The sequence below is a fragment of the Hyperolius riggenbachi genome, chromosome 3, assembly GCF_040937935.1.
Source record: "Hyperolius riggenbachi isolate aHypRig1 chromosome 3, aHypRig1.pri, whole genome shotgun sequence".
Taxonomy (NCBI): Eukaryota; Metazoa; Chordata; class Amphibia; order Anura; family Hyperoliidae; genus Hyperolius; species Hyperolius riggenbachi.
Genome location: NC_090648.1, coordinates 94972212 through 94991941, shown reverse-complemented (window position 1 = coordinate 94991941; position 19730 = coordinate 94972212). Strand labels below are relative to the sequence as shown.

The 19730-nt window shown below is 44.8% G+C and overlaps 1 protein-coding gene across 3 annotated transcripts in view; it reads left to right on the top strand.

Moving 5' to 3' along the window:
- Positions 1-19008, top strand: part of LOC137562852 (phospholipase DDHD2-like) — a 59083-nt gene extending 40075 nt beyond the window's left edge. For all 3 annotated transcript variants that reach the window (XM_068274611.1, XM_068274610.1, XM_068274612.1), the window contains 8 exons: positions 1689-1784; positions 6975-7079; positions 9023-9178; positions 12587-12689; positions 15188-15349; positions 16697-16853; positions 17719-17852; positions 18410-19008. In XM_068274611.1, the coding sequence (XP_068130712.1) occupies positions 1689-1784; positions 6975-7079; positions 9023-9178; positions 12587-12689; positions 15188-15349; positions 16697-16853; positions 17719-17800 (861 nt within the window). In that variant the 3' untranslated portion in view covers positions 17801-17852; positions 18410-19008. The remainder of the gene's footprint in view (positions 1-1688; positions 1785-6974; positions 7080-9022; positions 9179-12586; positions 12690-15187; positions 15350-16696; positions 16854-17718; positions 17853-18409) is intronic.
- The last annotated feature ends 722 nt before the right edge of the window (positions 19009-19730 follow it).

Below are 19730 nucleotides of genomic sequence, written 5' to 3'. Positions count from 1 at the left end.
CTACTTTAATTAGCAGTCACATTTTTTTCTTTGTCACTGGAGAAGTGTGCCTTCCCCAGCCTGCCAGGGTATGCAGAGCAGCGCAGGGAGCTGTCATATTTACCCATTGCAGGCGCGGCTGGATCGGCAGCCCCTCTCCACCACCGCCGACGCGCCAATGCGGACATACTCTTTGGAGTACTGATCACATGATATGACGTGATTGTAACCCAGGGGATGGTTTCAGGGGTGCAATGCCCGCCCGGTGGGGTAAGAGGCGTGATGGAAGAGTCTCCTTCGTCACACTCTTCCACCACTGGGCGGCAATTCAACGCTGACACCATCCCCTGGGCTATGATCACGTCATATCATGTGATCAGAACTCCGAAGAGGATGTTGGGAGTGCAGTGCCACGCGTGGATGAAGAGAGGAAGCCCAGGACAGGTAAATATAAAGAAGCTCCCTGCGCCGCTCTGCTTAGCTGCATTAGGCAGCGCAATGGCTTATGCCGTTAGATAATGCGTGCCAGGGTGTCTTCTATCTCGATATACAGGGAGTGCTTTTATACCCTTTCTTGCCAGCCACGCTGTGGAGTACTTGGGACGCGTGTGATGGAGCATTGTCCTGCATGAAAATCATGTTTTTCTTGAAGGATGCAGACTTCTTCCTGTACCACTGCTTGAAGAAGGTGTCTTCCAGAAACTGACAGTAGGACTGGGAGTTGAGCTTGACTCCATCCTCAACCCGAAAAGGCCCCACAAGCTCATCTTTGATGATACCAGCCCAAACCAGTACTCCACCTTGCTGGCGTCTGAGTCGGACTGGAGCTCTCTGCCCTTTACCAATCCAGCCACGGGCCCATCCATCTGGCCCATCAAGACTCACTCTTATTTCATCAGTCCATAAAACCTTAGAAAAATCAGTCTTGAGATATTTCTTGGCCCAGTCTTGACGTTTCAGCTTGTGTGTCTTGTTCAGTGGTGGTCGTCTTTCAGCCTTTCTTACCTTGGCCATGTCTCTGAGTATTGCACACCTTGTGCTTTTGGGCACTCCAGTGATGTTGCAGCTCTGAAATATGGCCAAACTGGTGGCAAGTGGCATCTTGGCAGCTGCACGCTTCACTTTTCTCAGTTCATGGGCAGTTATTTTGTGCCTTGGTTTTTCCACACGCTTCTTGCGACCCTGTTGACTATTTTGGATTAAACGCTTGATTGTTCGATGATCACGCTTTGCAATTTTAAGAGTGCTGCATCCCTCTGCAAGATATATCACTATTTTTGACTTTTCTGAGCCTGTCAAGCCCTTCTTTTGACCCATTTTGCCAAAGGAAAGGAAGTTGCCTAATAATTATGCACACCTGATATAGGGTGTTGATGTCATTAGACCACACCCCTTCTCATTACAGCGATGCACATCACCCAATATGCTTAATTGGTATTAGGCTTTCAGCTTGGAGTAAGACAACATGCATAAAGAGGATGATGTGGTCAAAATACTCATTTGCATAATAATTCTGCACTCCCTGTAACATGTGGAGGGCTGCTAACAGGTTCATAGTACTGTCAGATTACAAACACTGAGAATCCTGACCTATTCTCTGTAAAGGGTAATTCCTCTAGCCTTTATAATGTGTGTAGGAGCGCATTGTCTTGTATAGTGTTCCTGAGTTTCATGTAATTCCTGACATTATGTATCCTGTGTGTTTCTAGGCTCTGTGCACAGCGCAGGACCTGAAGGAGCTGGGCATCCCACTGGGGCCCAGGAAGAAATTACTCAACTATGTCAAGCACATTCCAGTGCTAAAGGTAACGCAATGTATTCATTATATGCAGTGCATAGGCAAGTGTGGCTGCTAGAGTGCAGATAATGGAAGCTCTGTCCGCTGTTGCTTAATGCAGCATATTAATGCTGGGTACACACGATGCAATTTCCCGCCCGACAGATGAGAATCCAGCGATTATTTCCAACATGTCTGATCAGCTCTCAATCGATAAAGTGATCGATTTTGCGCGCTTATAATTGCAAAATCGATCTCTTTATCGATGGGGTGTACTTTGGACTTGTACCCACGATACAATTTCCCTTCCGATCACCCGTCAATTGTGCGGGAAATTGCATCGTGTGTACCCAGCATAATGGAACCTACAGCAGACTTCTGATGATCCATTAAGATATAAGTACACTGGGAGATGTCTAACTGTTTTCTTCATAGGAAAAGAGAAACAATTGTTAATGGCATGGAATATGCTTGAGCTCTAGTTACTGTAAGTGCTTGCAGTGTTTAGAGACGTGTGATGTTATTTAAATGTGCACATTCTGGCTGTTACAAGTAAGTATCAATCTGTTAGCCCTTGTACAGCTAAAGGTTGTATAAACCCCTTGGCCTCTTCCTCCTCCAAACTGGCTATAAATACAAAAACACACTTTGAAATACATTAATTCTCTAGAAAACCTGCTGACACTGCGCCCTTTTACCAGCATTTCTGTGGCAGGCTCAGAGAACCTGCAGCTGCAATTAAGCTGCTACTTGTTAACGAGGCACTGTATTGGCATGTAGTAGAATGCAGTAAATTATTCAGGATACTCACTTTTACATTAAATACTGTATTTATTTGGACTATAAGACTCGCTTCTTCTCCCCCAAAAGTGGGGGGAAAAGTCACTGCATCTTGTAGTCCAAATGCAGGGAGTTCCTGACTTGTGAATGCCGGCCAATACCAACCTCCAACCTGCCGCAATGCCGGGGACTCCCTGTAATGTGCCCATGCAGAGGTGGACAAACAAAAGTTTGCATTCCTAAAACAGAAAGAATTTGCAGGTTGGAGTGAGCTGGAGATGTCTCCCAGAGCACCACTGCTGAATATATGCAAATTAACCATTGTACCCTTAGAAGCTAAACACACCTCCAGAACCGCTGGAATGCAATGATGTGTCAGCTTGTTAATATGTACAGAGCCATAATAATCCAACATGCATACGGACTGTTTCGGATTGTTTGATCCTCATCAGTGCATGGCATGGATTAATGTGGCTCTATGCAGTAGGGCTTGTAAACCGAGAGGTACAGACTAACCAGCAAGCTCATGGTGACCCAGAACTCATTGGAGTGTGTAAGGGACTTCAATGGTCCTAAAAGCCCCCTTACTAAGATGTTAAGAAAAACAAAAGTTTGCTTTCCTAAAACAGAAAGAATTTGCCATAATTCAGGTTGGAGTGAGCTTGAGATGTCTCCCAGAGCAACACTGCATGTTGGATAATTACAGCTCTGTACAAATTAACAAGCTGACACATCATTGCATTCCAGCGGTTCTGGAGGTGTGTTTAGCTTCTTAGGGTACAATGGTTAATTTGCATATATTCAGCAGTGTTGCTCTGGGAGACATCTCGAGCTCACTCCAGCCTGAATTATCGCAAATTCTTTCTGTTTTAGGAAAGCAAACTTTTGTTTTTCTTAACATCTTAGTAAGGGGGCTTTTAGGACCATTGTAGTCCCTTACACACTCCAATGAGTTCTGGGTCACCATGAGCTCAGAGGAGGACACAGGGGGACAAACAGAGGACACAAAGGGGCATAGAGGAGGACAGAAGCAGACACATGGGGGATACAGGAGGACACAAAGGGGACAGAGGAGAATACAGGGTGACACGAGGTACAAGGGGGCATGATGTACAAAGGGGGCGTAATCCACAAGATGCCCTTTCACCATGGATACACCAGGTTTAGTTTACATTGTTTTCCCCTGTTTTTTTCCCCTAAACCTAGGTGCGTCTTATGGTCAAGAGCGTCTTTTATAGTCCGAAAAATACGGGTATCCTGGTTACTGCCTCAGAAACACTTCCCATAGCCATAGATTACTGTACTGTATATTAGTATGTAGCCCCACACTCATCACACTGAGGCTTTGCCTAGACTGTTTAGCAATGCGGAATTCTCCTCCAAGAGCATTCTGAGAGATCAGGCATTATTTTCCCTGGCTTCAGAACACTCAGAAACAAACCTTCTGGAGAGCTGCAGCTGACAGGAATAAAAAAAGTTTCCATCTGTTATAAATTTCAGAATGTAAATCAGGGTGAGGAAAAATGTTATGATGGGCAAACACTGACTAGATAAATTATAACTGAATATTGTAAAAAAATAAGCAATTTTATTAACCACTTCACCTCCAAGGGTTTTTACCCTTAAAGGGAAGGTTCACGCAGGAGCTAAAAAAAAAATAAAAATCCAAATCCACTTACCTGGGGCTTCCTCCAGCCCGTGGCAGGCAGGACGTGCCCTTGCCGCGGCTCCGCAGGCTCCCGGTCTTCTTCGGTGGAGCACCCGACCTGGCCAGACCCGGCTGCCAGGTTGGGCTCTTATGCACTCCAAAATGCGCCTCACGGGGGCGCGCTGACTTCATCGGACGTCCTCCGGGCTGTACTGCGCAGTATAGCCCGGAGGACGTCCGATGACGTCAGCGCGCACCAGTGACACGCAAGTTAAAGCGCAGAAGAGCCTGACCTGGCAGCCGGGCCTGGCCAGGTCGGGTGCGCCACCGAAGAAGACCGGGAGCCTGCGGAGCCGCGGCAAGGGCACGTCCTCCCTGCCACAGGCTGGAGGAAGCCCCAGGTAAGTGGATTTGGATTATTATTTTTTTTTAGCTCCTGCGTGAACCTTCCCTTTAAAAACTAGAGCAATTTTCACCTTTCAGCGCTCCTTCCATTCATTCGCCTATAACTTTATTACTACTTATCACACCAAACAATCTATATCTTGTTTTTTTTCGTCACCAATTAGGCTTTCTTTGGGGGGTACTTTTTGCTAAGAATTATTTTATCCTAATTGCATTTTAACAGGAAAAATAAGTAAAAAATGGAAAAAAAATTATTTCTCAGTTTTCGGCCATTATAGCTTTAAAATACCACATGCTATCGTAATTAAAACCCACACATTGTATTTGCCCATTTATCCCGGTTATTGCAATGTTTAAATTATTTCCCTAGTACAATGTATGGTGCCAAAATTTTATTTGGCAATAAAGGTGCATTTTTTTCAGTTTTGCGTCCGTCACTATTTACAAGCCCATAGTTTAAAAATGAACAGTATAACATATAATCTCTTGACATAGATATTAAATACATTTCAGTCCCTAAGGTAACTATTTATGTGTTGTTTTTTTTATTGTAATTTTTTTTTTAAATGTAAAAAAAAATTTGATTATGGGATAGTGTGGGAGGAAAAGTGTTAATTTTAAATGTATTTGTGGTTCTTTTTAAAAAAAGAAATGTGTTTAGGTGTAATTTTCCTATTTGGCCACAAGCTGTCCTCGCGTATTACTACCCATTGCGTACTTAGAATGATCGCGGCATCTCATTGATGTCTGCGATCATTAACACGGGGACAGAGATTAATGAATGGGAACTGCGTTCCCATTTATTCATCTCCCGTCTAACTATCGGCGGCAGTAACAAGCACGGGAGTGAGCAGCGGCAAAGGACGTAGTAGCGTAGTAGTCCCTGCGAGGTGAAGAGGGAATTTGCAGGGATGTAGTTACTCGTCCCTGGGGATGGGAAGTGGTTAATTAGGTTATTTTCACTACAGTTCTGCTTTGAAACATCCTCTTCCACATTTGCACCTATAGGAAGGGGTTGTACGACAGCTTAGCCACACCCACCTGTTCCCTAATTGGGAGCGATGGTGATCAGGAGCTTGCCTACACTCCCCTTCACTCTCCCCTGGCCTATACATGGGAGCTGCAAGGAGCAGTAGGTGTCACATGACCACTATGGTTTCATAGCGAATCACGATATGTATTTATAAAGCGAGAGTATCTTTGATGGTTTTTTGGGGGGAGGAGCCTATAATACACATGGCAACACAAATGGGCATGGTTATAAAGCGATGTAAAGGCCCTTTTCCACTAGAGCGATTGCTGAATCGCAAAATCGCAAATCGCTAGCAATTTAAAAATCGCTAGGGTTTGCTAAATAACATAGGAATCACGGTAGGTAATTTACGCAATTCGATTTTTATAAAAGTGTAATCCGAATCAGATTTATTTCGCCAAGTGCAGCAGTTGCCACCCTCGGAATTGTTTGTGGTACACATCGGCATTAAAGCATAGTACAAAGGCATTAGAAGCATAATAGTGCAAAAAACATGCAATGACGAACAGACAAAGACATAAGATAAAAACCAGGTAGTGCAAAAACCGTGCAGACAAGGGAATTTAGGTATTGTAGTGCACGCTACATGTGGTAACCACAGAATAGGTAAACATTAATTTAGGCCTGGGTCACAGATGTGCTATTTAGTTTTCCTGTGTGTGTGACTTGAGTTCAGAAGGCGCACTGCTTGGGGGGAAAAAGAGTTCCTGTGCCTGGAGGTTTTGGTGGACATAGCCCTGTAGCGATGGTCTGAGCGCATGCGGCTGAAGAAGCGGCTGCCGGGATGGTGCGGGTCATTCGTGATCCTGTAAGCCCTTGTTCTCAGTCTGAATGCGTGGAGGAGGTCCAGAGGTGGCAAGGGTGAACGCCACGGAGCGATTATTGCTGCGATTTTGCTATGCTATGCAGTGTATAGCAAAATCGCAATCGCTGAAAAAAAAAAAAAAAAAAAAGGTCTTTGCTGAATCACAATCGCTAGCATTTAGCGCAAACGCTAGCGATTGCAGGGTGGAAAAGGGCCCTAAATGTTGGTTTTGGCTCTTGGTATTATGCAGTCATTACACAACTTATCCTGAGGGTTGTGCAACATACAATTTGCGCTGGGCCCGTGGCTTTGTATCTGGGCCACTGGAGCATGTTTCGGCTCCAACATTGAGCGTGGGTGAAGCTGAGTGGATTAGCTTTCTGCCTTCACCTCTTCCACCTCTGGAAGCTTTAGGACTATTGGCTGCTGATAATCCTAGTGCTAGGAGCCAGTGCATGGGGCGGATGAGCTGGTCTATCAGTAGTATGAACATGTCCAGCATAAGATGATGTGCTCCTTAATACATTGTGGAATTATCCATTAACAGGCACAGGAATCCACACACCCGTCTGATAACAATCTACCACTTCTGAACACCGGCAGCACCTTCAGTATGGTTGATTATGAATATTTCGATGTTGGAATTGGACAGGTGAGCGCTCAATGGAGGATACTACTTGTTTCTATTCCAGTCTGGAATTGTGATACCATCATTTAACCACTTGATGACCCACCCTTTACCCCCCCTTGAGGACCAGCGCTTTTTTTTAGTGATCTGTGCTGGGTGGGCTCTGCAGCCCCCAGCACAGATCAGGGTGCAGGCAGAGCGACCAGATGGCCCCCCTTTTCTCCCCCCTATGGGGATGATGTGCGGGGGGGGGGGGGTCTGATCGCTCCTGCCTGCCTGAGGTTTGCGGGGGGGCACCTCAAAGCCCCCCTCCGCAGCGAAATTCCCCCCCTCCCTCTCCTACCTGTCATCCCCGGTGATCCGGGCTGCACAGGACGCTATCCGTCCTGTGCAGCCAGTGACAGGATTTCCCCTGTCACATGGCGGCGATCCCCGGCCGCTGATTGGCCGGGGATCGCCGATCTGCCTTACGGCGCTGCTGCGCAGCAGCGTCGTACAATGTAAACAAAGGAGACATATGTCTCCTACGTTTACATTTAGTCTGCGAGCCGCAATCAGCGGCTCGCAGGCTATTCGCGGAGACCCGCTCCGTGATCTGACAGGAAACGGCCGCTCGCGTGAGCGGCCTTTCCTGATTAATTAGGGAGGCACCTGGCGACGCAGATCTGCGTCGCTGGTCCTCCAGCTACCGCTTTGCCGCCGCACGGTATGAGTGTGCGGTCGGCAAGTGGTTAAAGAACTGCAAATGGAAACCGTATTTTTTGCGACCTTTAGAATTGTAGGCTAATTTAAAGTGTACCTGAGATGAGAAGCGTTACCTGGGGCTTCCTTAAGCCCCGTTAGGGCCGCTCGTCCCTTGCCGTCTCCCTGTGTGGCTCCGGTCCCCAGGAATTTAGCCCGAAAGCCTGACTGAGTTGTGCTTCGTCGCACTGCCTGGCCAGGAGCGCTCCCCCATCTTGTAGTACTGCGCAGGCGCAGAACGCTCCCTGGCCGGGCCGCGCATGTGCGACAAAGAGCATCTCGGCCAGGCTTTCGGGGTGAATTGCCGGGGACTGTAGCCATCCGGGGAGACGGCGAGGGATGAACGGCCCTAACAGGGCTTCCTGTCTCCGGGTCCCTTTAATGCCTATCTTCGCTGACTCACATTAACTGCCTAAACTGTCTACATCTAACACCCTCCGATCTTCCCAGTGTTCTCCCCAGGCTCTTTTAGCCGGGTGCTTCACCCGGCTAGTTTTGGCGAGCACCCGGCTGTCATCGGCTCATCTCCTGCTATGATATAAGCACAGTTGCTCACAGAAGCACTGGTCCTGCATTCTTTTATCTCGCCCCACCCGGCTACTTTTTCATGCCGCCCGGCTACTATTTCATGCCACCCAGCTGGGAAAAATTTCTGGGGAGAACATTGCTTCCTGGGGTGTACATGCAAAAATGGCACTGAAAATAGCCATCCAACTCTAACAGGAGCCTCCACCACGATTCCTAACCCTAACTGACCCCACTACTGATGGCTAACCCATCCCCCTAAACGTGCGGGTCTTAGCCGATTTCCACAATACCTTCTCTACTAGTTACATAAAATATGCAAACGTTTTGGCGCCCCACAGGGGCTTCGCACTGGCTATTTGTAGCTGCAGTTTGTATAGCAGGCAGTCCTGGCACCGGAACCTCCCTTTATAGCTGCAATTAACATGGGGCCTATGGACCCAAACCTCCGCATTGTGTCCGACGCACACATTTCACAAAAGAAGTATAAAAAATGCGCAATGTAACACTGATATTCAAACTAGTAGTACACTCCAAGAAAATGCAGTAACCGATCAGCACATCATAAAACAGAATGCAATCGGCTCTCAAGCAGACAATTTGCGCCTGTATGAAAATTATCTGCGGCGCCACTTTTAATGCACAAATATTCTTATCAATATATATGGCTTAATTTCATTATAGATGTGATTTATTTTCAGGTCAGAATTAATTATCCACAGTTTAAGTTTCACCCGGAAATATTCTTTGCCTGGGGATCCCCCATTGGGATGTTCCTCACTGTCCGAGGACTCAAGAGAATCGACCCCAAGTACCAGTTCCCAACATGCAAACGCTTTTTTAATATCTATCATCCGGTATGTAACATTAGCCACTGTACAAATTCTGTTATTACGAACAAAGGCGGTTAGGTTGGTTTTAATTACTGAACTGGTTTGAGATGTTACCACAAATTCTTAAAGTGAATCTGAAGTCAAAATAAAGTTATGAGATAATGCATTGTATGTGTAGTACAGCTAAGAAATAGACCATTAGTAGCAAAGATATGAGTCTGATCTTGTTTCGAGTACAGGAAGAGTTAAGAAACTTCAGTTGTTATCTTTGCAAAAGAGCTTCTCTGAGCTTTCCGACCAAGCTTGGTCAGCTACAGTTCTGCTCTGTTTCATAGTTTAAAATGCAGAGTTTAGTTTGTAAACTGCAAATATTAGAGAATGATGCAATGTTCTAAAAATAAAAAAGCTATATAATTAAAATATGAGACGCTTTTCTTTGCTACTAATGATTAATTATCCGTACTACACATACATTTCATATGATACGTTTTTTCCGCTTCAGTGTCACTTTAAAGTAAAATTGCTAGAAATGTATTATTTATTTATTTATTGTATTTATAAAGCGCCAACATATTACGCAGCGCTGAACATTAGTTTAGGTTACAGACAATATTTAGGGGTGACATACAGCAATATGACAGTACAGGAATACAAGAAAGACCAGATCACACAGCACAGTATGGCCTGGTGCACACCAGAGGAGTTTTTCTGAGCGTTTTGAGTTTTTAAATCTGCTGCTAATGTTATCCTATGTGTCTGTGCACACTGGAGCACTGGAGCGTTTGGGCGCTGGAGGTTTCAAAAGCTCTTCCCAATGTAATGCTATGGGTTTTTTTTACAAAGCCTCATTGCTCCAGTGTGCACAGACACATAGGATAACATTAGCAGCAGATTTAAAAACTCAAAATTCTCAGAAAAACTCCTCTGGTGTGCACCAGGCCTATGAGTACCAGGTAATGCTTAGTCAGTCACTGAATGGGAGCATGGAGATTAGGCAAGTCGAGTTCACTCAGATCCATGGGATGGGTGTACGGTAATAATAAAAAAATAAAAATAAAAAAAAAGAAGAGAAATCCACTAATCCCTCCCATCTCCCCAAAATGTCACCATACTATAAGTGATGATGTAAAAGAAAATCCCTCTAAATACCTTATTTTCTATCCTCCCTTGATTGGCAATATTTGATAACTGCAGGGCTTTTCCACTACAAGTCCAGGCCACACCCACCTCACAAGCTATTAGGGCCCTTTTCCACTAGCAGTCGCTAGCGTTCACGCTGAACGCTAGCGATTGCTGAATCGTAATTACCGGCGATTTCCCGACGTTTGCGGCCGCGATTTTGCTATGCTCTGCACTGCATAGCAAAATCGCGGCAAATATCGCTCCGCCGCGCGTTCGCGTTCCTGAAAAAAACAAATCGCGGTAGTGGAAATGACCTACCGCGATTCCTATGTTAAAAAGCAAACCGTAGCGATTGTAAAATCGCTAGCGGTTTGCAACTTTTCGATTCAGCCAGCGCCCTTACTGTGTAATTAGAAGTGTAGAAGTTAAGGCCACACCCCCTCACAGGGCATTGCTGGGAGATGGAAGTGTAGTAGTTAGACACTGAAGCTAAAATAAAATTATGATATAATGATTTGTATGTGTAGTACAGCTAAGAAATAAAACATTAGGAGCGGAGACATAAGTCTAATTTGTTTCCAGTACAGGAAGAGTTAAACTTCAGTTGTTATCTATGCAAAAGAGCCATTGAGCTCCACGGCTTTCAAAGTCGCAGAGAGCTCTGTCTTCTGAAGCTTAGTATCTCAACTGTCTGTCTCTATATTTTTTTTTTTTCCTGAAGAGGACAGTTCAAAATTTCACTGGCCTGCTCTGTAAAATCATTTAGAATGCTGAGTAGTGTGTAAACTGCAAATATTAGAGACTGATGCAAAGTTATAAAAAAAAACGATATAACTGAAAATAAAAATATGAGAATATTTTCTTTGCTACTTTTTTTCCCACTTCAGTGTCTCTTTAAGGCCACATCCCCAGTGAACTATGCATTGCAAGGGGAGAAGCAGCAAGAGTCCAGTAGCCTTCATGTAACTTTCAAAGATGAAGAATAGGATATATTTTTTTTTATTATTTTTTTTTTTACATTCACACATAGTTTGGCAATTTGGGAAGACATTAGGGCATTTGTTTTAATGATTTCTTTTGACTTTAACATGTAGCAGCTGTAAATGGATACTGTAGATGAGCCAGTTGCATTCAGTCCCCAAATGACCACACACAGCCACACTCGCACTGCAGCCAGCAGTGGTGGACAAGCAGGCGATGCAGGATATACAATGTCTTAGGACATGTCAGATGTTAATGCCAACCACACGCTAACAAACACAAGTTGATGTTACATAAATTCTAAGTCCACCTTGTGCCTCCTAATGTGTTTAGGACTGCAGAGCTGTTGGAGCGCCTGCAACATGGAAAACCCATCAGATAGCATTCCTTGTCAGAACTGAATCCCCAATCTTCATGCTGCTGGAAATGAGGCCTAACCCCTTGCTTAGTGTGCTGGTGTGCACCGTCCTCATAATGGAAATATTCTGCAAATTCCTGCTAATCTGACCCATAACATTTGCAATAGGAATGAATTCTAAAGGCTGGTACCCACAATGCAATTTCCCACAAACTATTGATTTCCAGCATGTCTGATCTGCTCCTGATCAAGCACGGGATTGATTTTTTTTTAGATCAGAACTGCACAAAATTGATCTCTTTCTCGATCGGGAGCCGATTGGACATGCAGAAAATTATTGATTCGACTCATCGATCTCACAGGAAATTGCATTGTGTTTGCCAACCTTAGTTGTTTACATTACTGATCAGGGCACACGTATTAAATACATTTTTTTCTTTAAAGTAATACTGTAGGGGGGTTGGGGGAAAATGAGTTGAAGTTACCCGGGGCTTCTAATGGTCCCCCACAGACATCCTGTGCCCGCGCAGCCACTCACCGATGCTCTGGCCCCGCCTCCGGTTCACTTGTGGAATTTCAGACTTTAAAGTCTGAAAACCACTGCGCCTGCTTTGCCGTGTCCTCGCTCCCGCTGATGGCACTAGGAGCGTACTACGCAGGCACAGACCATACTGGGACTGAGCAATACACTCCTGGTGCCATCAGCGGGAACGAGGACATGGCAACGCAGGCACAGTGGTTTTTTGACTTTAAAGTCTGAAATTCCAGAAGTGAACCGCAGGCGGGGCCAGAGCATCGGTGAGTGGCTGCGCGGGCACAGGATGTCTGCGGGGGACCATTAGAAGCCCCGGGTAAGTTCAACTAATCCCCCCCCCCCCAACAGTATTCCTTTAAGGGATTTAATCATATTTACTGTTTGTTGCACAATATACTGCCATAATCCACAATTGTATTGTCTCTTCTGGTTGCAGTTTGATCCGGTGGCATACAGAATAGAGCCGATGGTTCTCAGAGATGTGGAGTTTGAGCCAATGCTGATCCCTCACCATAAGGGCCGGAAGAGGATGCACTTAGGTGAACCAGTTTGACATCTAATTTTACATGTACAGGTGCTAGTGTTTGATTCATTGCTTGTCAGCTGTTCTGATGCACCCACTCCTTCCAAGCCGAAAGGAGGAAGGTATCATAGTCACATGAATTGCGACTTGGAATGCAACTCCGTGACTCTCTCCACTCGCAAGGGTGCTGAACTGCTGCACACAGCATTATCCAGGTTTCCGAATAAGGAAACCTGTAATCCATCAACAACACTAGAAGCGATTTTCTGCACCGCACTAAAACTGCACTACTTGTTGAACGCTGATAAGCGTGGGACTTCAAGCATTGCCGTGTGGTTGCACTAAACTGCAGCCGGAAAATGCTCGGTGGCCAGCAACTGGGAGGCTGAAGTGCACAGTTTAGCCGTCGGTGTGAAAGAGACCTGAGGCCCCTTTCCCACTGACACATTTTCATTGCGGTGCGTTATGCTTTTTTACCGCAGGCTAACGCTGTAGCAATGAAAACCTTTGGGGCTTATTTGCACCAGAAGTATCGAATTTACCACAACAACAACAGTGCGTTCCCGGGCCAAACGGATGTCATGTTACGCTATGTTGCTGCAGATATTTTAAACTGGTTTCTGTGCGTATTCGCGTTGTGCATGCGCGGAAGCCTATTTTGACAATACACTTCAGAATTCTGCCACAGCAAGTGAACACTTGAGAGCCTCACTTCGTGTTTGGCTTGCAGGCAGAAGTGAGATTACCGCACACTGCCGCGTAATCTCCGAAGGCTGTTTTTGCCGGTACAATGCGATCGCACTGCATCAAAAATGCTGGTTTACAGTGTGAAAAAGGCCTAAAGCCCATTCTACACGATACGATTCTTTGTACGATTTAATTACGATTCTATCTACGATCCGATTAAATCCGACATGTCCGATCAGGATTCGATTCAATTCAATTCTATTTGCCATTGCAAAACAATGGCAAATCGAATTGAATCGAATCCCAATCGGACATGTTGGATTTAATCGGAATGTAAATAGAATCGTAAATGAATCATACAAAGAATCGTATCGTGTAGATGGGGCTTTAGGGTTTCTAAAACTGTACAATAGAAGAAAAGCTACGTAGGCTAAGGTCTGAGGAGTTGTAGGTTTATATGGATTTCACATTGTTAGGATATGTTTTGCTGAACTTGCCAAAACCGTGTACACAGCAGTCATTCAAAATGTTAAGCGCTCAGCCACATGTACAGTAATAATTTTGGAACATAGACTCTAATAAGGCCCACCAGGCCTAAGTGTAGCGCACTCCGATGCACTTTATGGACTGATAGCTATAGCGCTTTGATATACGTATGGTACAGCAGTCATTCAATAGCAGGAATCGGGTACACCACGGGGTAAAACACAAGTGTATGAAATAAACTGTCCAGGAAATGTATTAGCAAAACACAATTTTACCTATCTAAAAAACATACCGTATTAAAGCCTAACTTTTAATAGATTCTTCTAAAATTCCTGTCTCTGCAGATATCTCAATCAGTATTATGGTCTACCCCTTTTCCACAGACTGATATAACAACTACATACTATACATACATTACCCCACCACAATCATATTACTCTGGAGAAAAGGGGTAGACCATAATACTAAGAAGTTTTGAATCAGGATGATACCATTTATTGGCTAACTTAGAGATGGATAAACAGTGAGCTTTCGACTTATAAAAAGCCTTCGTCGGACTGGTTCCTGACCAAAACTGAAAAACACAGCTTATATACACTGACATACAGAGGAGAAACATTCTTTAGCAAACATAAATGTAATTAGATGCCTTAATACCATAATACTAACAACTACATACTATACACACATCACCCCACCGACATGTTTCTCCCCTTTAAAAGAGGGGCTTCATCGGGGCAAATATGAAAGTGCAAGGCACTACCAGTGTCACTACATGAAGTGAAACATCAAGAAAAATGAAAAAGAGAGATGCAAATCTGCAGCATAGCCTCGCGGCCATTGTTTGGCCTGCACAGATGGCCAGGTGGAGCACCCGGCTAAAAGAGCCTGGGGAGAACACTGCATTTCTTTTTGTGTCTCACTTTCCAAGCCTTTTTCGTTTTGTTAATGGGATGTACATCTTCACTAACCAATAGCTCAGCTACTTTTTATCTCCTTCCCTCCTGATTGAAGTAGCCTGTACTGTATTTCTACAACTCCTGATCAGTTTGACAAGTAGAAGGTAAATGACACACCACTTAACCCCCTCACGAAGACAGTGCTGAAACCAGGATACTCAGTCCCATCAAAATGCAACAAAGAAAAAAAGGGGATCCGCACTTGTCCAATCGTGGTAGTCAGACTTGAGGACATTTCCGATACGCACACCAGCATCAAGTAGCTGACATGTTTCGGACCAATGTAATCCTTACTCATATCTCAGTTTGACAAGTAGTTGCATGTCCTCCAGCGTGGTCATTTTGTGTTACGTTAATTACAGTTGTTGTCTTGTTTCTCCAGAACTGAAGGAAGGACTCACGCGGATGAGTACGGATATCCTGGGGTCACTACGAGTAGCCTGGAAAACCTTCACCCGGCCCCCTGTGCCTTCTCTCCCACCTCCTACTGCTGAGGCCGCAGCACTGCCTGTAGCAGAACTACCACAGACTGAAGACGCAGCTGGTAATTGCTGTCTCCTAACAGATCATTCTATCAAGACCAAGACAACCGAATCTGGAAAAAATGTAGCGTAGTTGCCTAAGGAAACAAACCGGGGCCTTTCTTTAACAGCTGAAATGTAATTGGCTGCTCTTAGAATCTATTCCGTTTTAGTTTTCATTACAGCTGTCTTGATAAATCGGGCCCAAATTTCAGCAGTATTGTACAGAGTGCAAACCTGCCTTGTAAAAAGAGACACGTTAGATGCTTACCTCAGTAAAGAGAAGCTTCTAGCGAAGCAGGTCATTTCGACGCGCACTCTTCCTCGCGCCGCCATAGACATAATATTATCCCATTTTGCTACATGCAGAGGCATATTTGATGTATAAATCTCAACCGTTATGCTGATGGTTAGGTTTTTTTTTTATTATGATTTTTTTTCTAATTATTTTATGGATTTGTATATTTATTGCTTACATGCACAAAATGTTTGCTCTGACCAAGCTGGCCACAAAGCTTATTCATTATCCAGTGCGTTTCCATCATGTTTCACCAAATTTATATTGTGGTTTTAACTAATTGTATAAATTGTAAAGATTCAAACCCTGCCCAGGTTTTATAGTAGCTGGGGCCGGTATCAGGGTGTTCTTTATACTACTATTTTATCCATTTATTCATATATTTATGTAAGTGCGTATAGTGCTGTAACAGCTCCAATGCGCCAGTACCCCATTGCCTTATTAATCCCTCCCGCCCCTCCGCAGTGACACGCAGTGCACACCGCACTCTGGGCAGCAACATAGACCCACGCCGCCTACTTCAGGCACATGATGCGACTCTGTGTTGTGGTCACCCAGCAATAATGCTGCTTACGCCACAAAACCTATTGACGTCCACATTCTGGATGTGTCATCAGTTCCCGACCACACTAGCAGCTCCCGATTGTGTGTGTTGCTTAGCAACACACACACTAATCAATCGTACCCCGACCTGCAGCGTCATCTGACTAAGGCGTAAGTACGCAGAAACGTGTCATGACACTGCAGGCACTCTGAATGCAGCATCCCGCCTACTTCTCTTCATGGGCCAGTCCCTTCACCACCAGGATTCCTATGCTGTTGGCCACAGCTACAGATCCCACAGGGAGAAGTTGCCAGAGGGTTCCCTGCCTACCCACTAGCTGGGTGACATGCTTTTTAATCATCTGAATCTTGTAAGTGCATTTTCATTCATTTTAGCTGATCCATTAACTGATAACGCACCATAGAGTGATCCTGTTTGTTTCTTATATAGAGCCTCAAATTTGTATTGAGCGTAGTTCTATCAGGAGAAATGACATGTATTCAGTGCCTGTATTCTGCCCTTTCTTAGCAGGGAGACTAGAAGAAGCTTTTGCGAAGGAGGACCCTGTACAGATTGATGTGGGAATGCTAAACGGGGGACAACGATTTGACTATGTTCTGCAGGAGAAACCGATTGAGAGTTTCAATGAATATCTGTTTGCACTGCAAAGCCACCTGTGTTATTGGTAAGAGCAGCATTATGATTGTTTTTATTTTGTCATTGTGGTTTTTGGATAAAAGCCCAACTTTACCTGGGAACGCGTTTAAGCCACTGTAGCCATTTTACTGCTACGTCGTCTGGGGAGATTTTTCTCCCCTTTTCTTCATGGTACCCATGAAAGGGTCAGGTCTTTCAGGGCTTTCACATCCTTAGCCTCCTTGGCGGTAAGCCCGAGTCAGGCTCAGGGTGGAAAAAAGAAGCCAGGAGCGGTAATCTTCAGCCAGACTTGAGCTATGGGGAGACAGCGCAGCGTGGCAGTGTTTCTAACTCGCCTCCCGCCGGTATCCCGACACTGACAGCCATTGTATGTGGTAAAGCAGAAAACAGCTGACAAACATGTTAGTAAATGTCAATTTGCAAAGGCTGTTACCGCATGAAAACCTAAAATGACTAACTAGTGAGGTAAATTACAGACTCGTGAGGTAAATACCTCATGAATATTAATTCACAAAGTATAACGCATGCGGTAAACCAAGTATGATGTTCGGTATGTTGCCGACAGCCTGGAGCTGTCCTGCTTTTGTTATTTCATGTTACAGTATTGTATAAACAATTGTATTTGTTTTAAGCATATTGAAAATTGCCAAAAAAGTGTGTCTGTACTTTGTGCCCAAATTCAGAGTTGTCTAAAAGTAGATCATTTATCCACACATTCCAGCTTGTAGAATATGTGACTTAATGTACATTGTAGGCAGAGGACTGTCTGTACTGGAAATTCCAGGCAGGAATGGTCATAAAATGGATTTTTGCTTTACCGATTTTAAAACTGGTTTGGACGGAAAAATACTCTGATCACAGATTTTCTTTCTTTCTTTTTTTTTTTTTTTAAGGACATCTGAAGACACTGCACTGTTATTTCTTAAAGAGATTTACCAGACAATGGACGTAAGCATGGACCAGCCGCTGCAATAATAATACATCTCCAGGCAGACTGGCATGGAAGTGGTTATGAAAGTGCCTATAGGTAAGAATTCAGTAAACATGTGGTAACGTGAACTAGATTAATCACTGCAGCTTACACGTGTTTTCACCTTAAGAACAGAAGCAATTTTCCCCTGTATCAGCGCTCCTCCAATAGCTAATACGTAACATTGAAACACCAATCGCTCAGAATAGCGAAGAAAATGCTGCATGCTACGCCTTTGCGTTTCAGCAAAACGCTAAATGCTTAGATGAGAACAGAACCATAGACAATACATTGAACAAGCGCTTTTTGAAACGCTAGTGCTTTTGAGCGATGCTGAAAGCGCTAGTAAAGCGCACAAGTGTGAAAGGGCCCAAACAGGCTAATTAACTTGTATTGGTTATGCGAATCTGCATGCACAAAACGCATGCAGATTCGCGATAGTGAAAACGGGCCCTAACATGAGTTCTATGCCATGATGATAGATAGATTTTTCCTACTTATAATTCTTACAGCTACTTGAGATCACCTAAAAGCAAATGACAACTTGATTATAAAGATAAAATATTTCTGACAATGTGTACTGTAATGTATAATTTCTCTGTATCCTTTTGTAGGTCCCTTTGGCTATCCCGCGCTCCCCCATTGTGACGTTACTCTTCCAGGAAGGCCAGGACCCCTGACAAATATGCACACGCTGCTATTATGAATATGTTTTTGCTGCTTAAAATTGTTAGATTTTTTTCATGTCAGATTCTCTGATGTAGGGGGCAGCATAGCAGACATCTCACTGTACAGGACTGATGTCTACAGGACAGGTAAACCTACAGTGGAGCATAGCGAAATCTGATAGCAATCAGGCTTTTAGGGAACTTTCTCAGTGCAGCAAAGTACTGGACACAACACCTGTGTAATGGCCAGATGCCCCCCTGCAGTGTGACTTGCGTACTATCCTCAATGGACCATGTGACACAGAGTAGGAAAAAAAGATAGATGCTATGTATGTGACATGTCACAGCACCATCCTCTCAGGCTAGTGCCCCTTGTGGCCCCCACACTAGTCAGCCGAAATCTTCGACTGACTAGAACATCGAATATGGACGAGGTGGAAGTGCAGTTATCCTCCCTAGGAACGCCCCCCGATCACGCCCCCTCAATGCTGTAATAATTAAATTGCTAAAAAAAAAGACCCTACAGCATTACTCGCCTACCCCGGGTTCCCATCTCTGTCTCTTCCGCCCTGTCAGCTCCCCCATTCCACTGCATTGTTCTCTAGTAAATGCCGCCATTGTCGCAGTAATGGCGCTGACCTGGAAGTCATTTCAGGTCAGCACACATTGCTGTGAAAATGCCGGCATTTACAAGAGGACGCTGCGGCAGAATGGGAGAGCTGACAGGTCAGAAGAAACAGCGATGGGGACCCGGGGTAGGTGAGTTATGCTGCAGGGTCTTTTTTTAACAAGTAATTTATTACAATTCAGCAGTACTTTAACCTCCTTAGCGGTATGCCTGACACTGTGTCGGGCATACCGCTATCTTTCCTCCTGCGTGCCCCCCGCTGAATAAATGTGCTGTAATACCTGCAAAACCTTCTGCTAGCACTAGGCTAGCTAGTAAATGTATCCTGCAGCCTCCACTCACCTGCGATCCCCCCGTTAATACATGACCACCCTGGATCCGGCGATCGCGCAGCCTCCCGGCACAGCTCCGGTCTCTCTATGGGGAGGATAGGGTTTGCGCATGACGTCGGTGACGTCATGTGCAATCCTCCCCATAGCGAAGACCGGAGCTGTCCAGGGAGGTTGCGCCAATCGCTGGATCCAGACGGGGTAATGTATTAACGGGGGAGCGGCGGAGATCGGAGGGTGCAGGACTCATTTACTGGCTAGCCTAGTGCTAGCAGAAGGTTTTGCAGATATTACAGCACATTTATTCAGC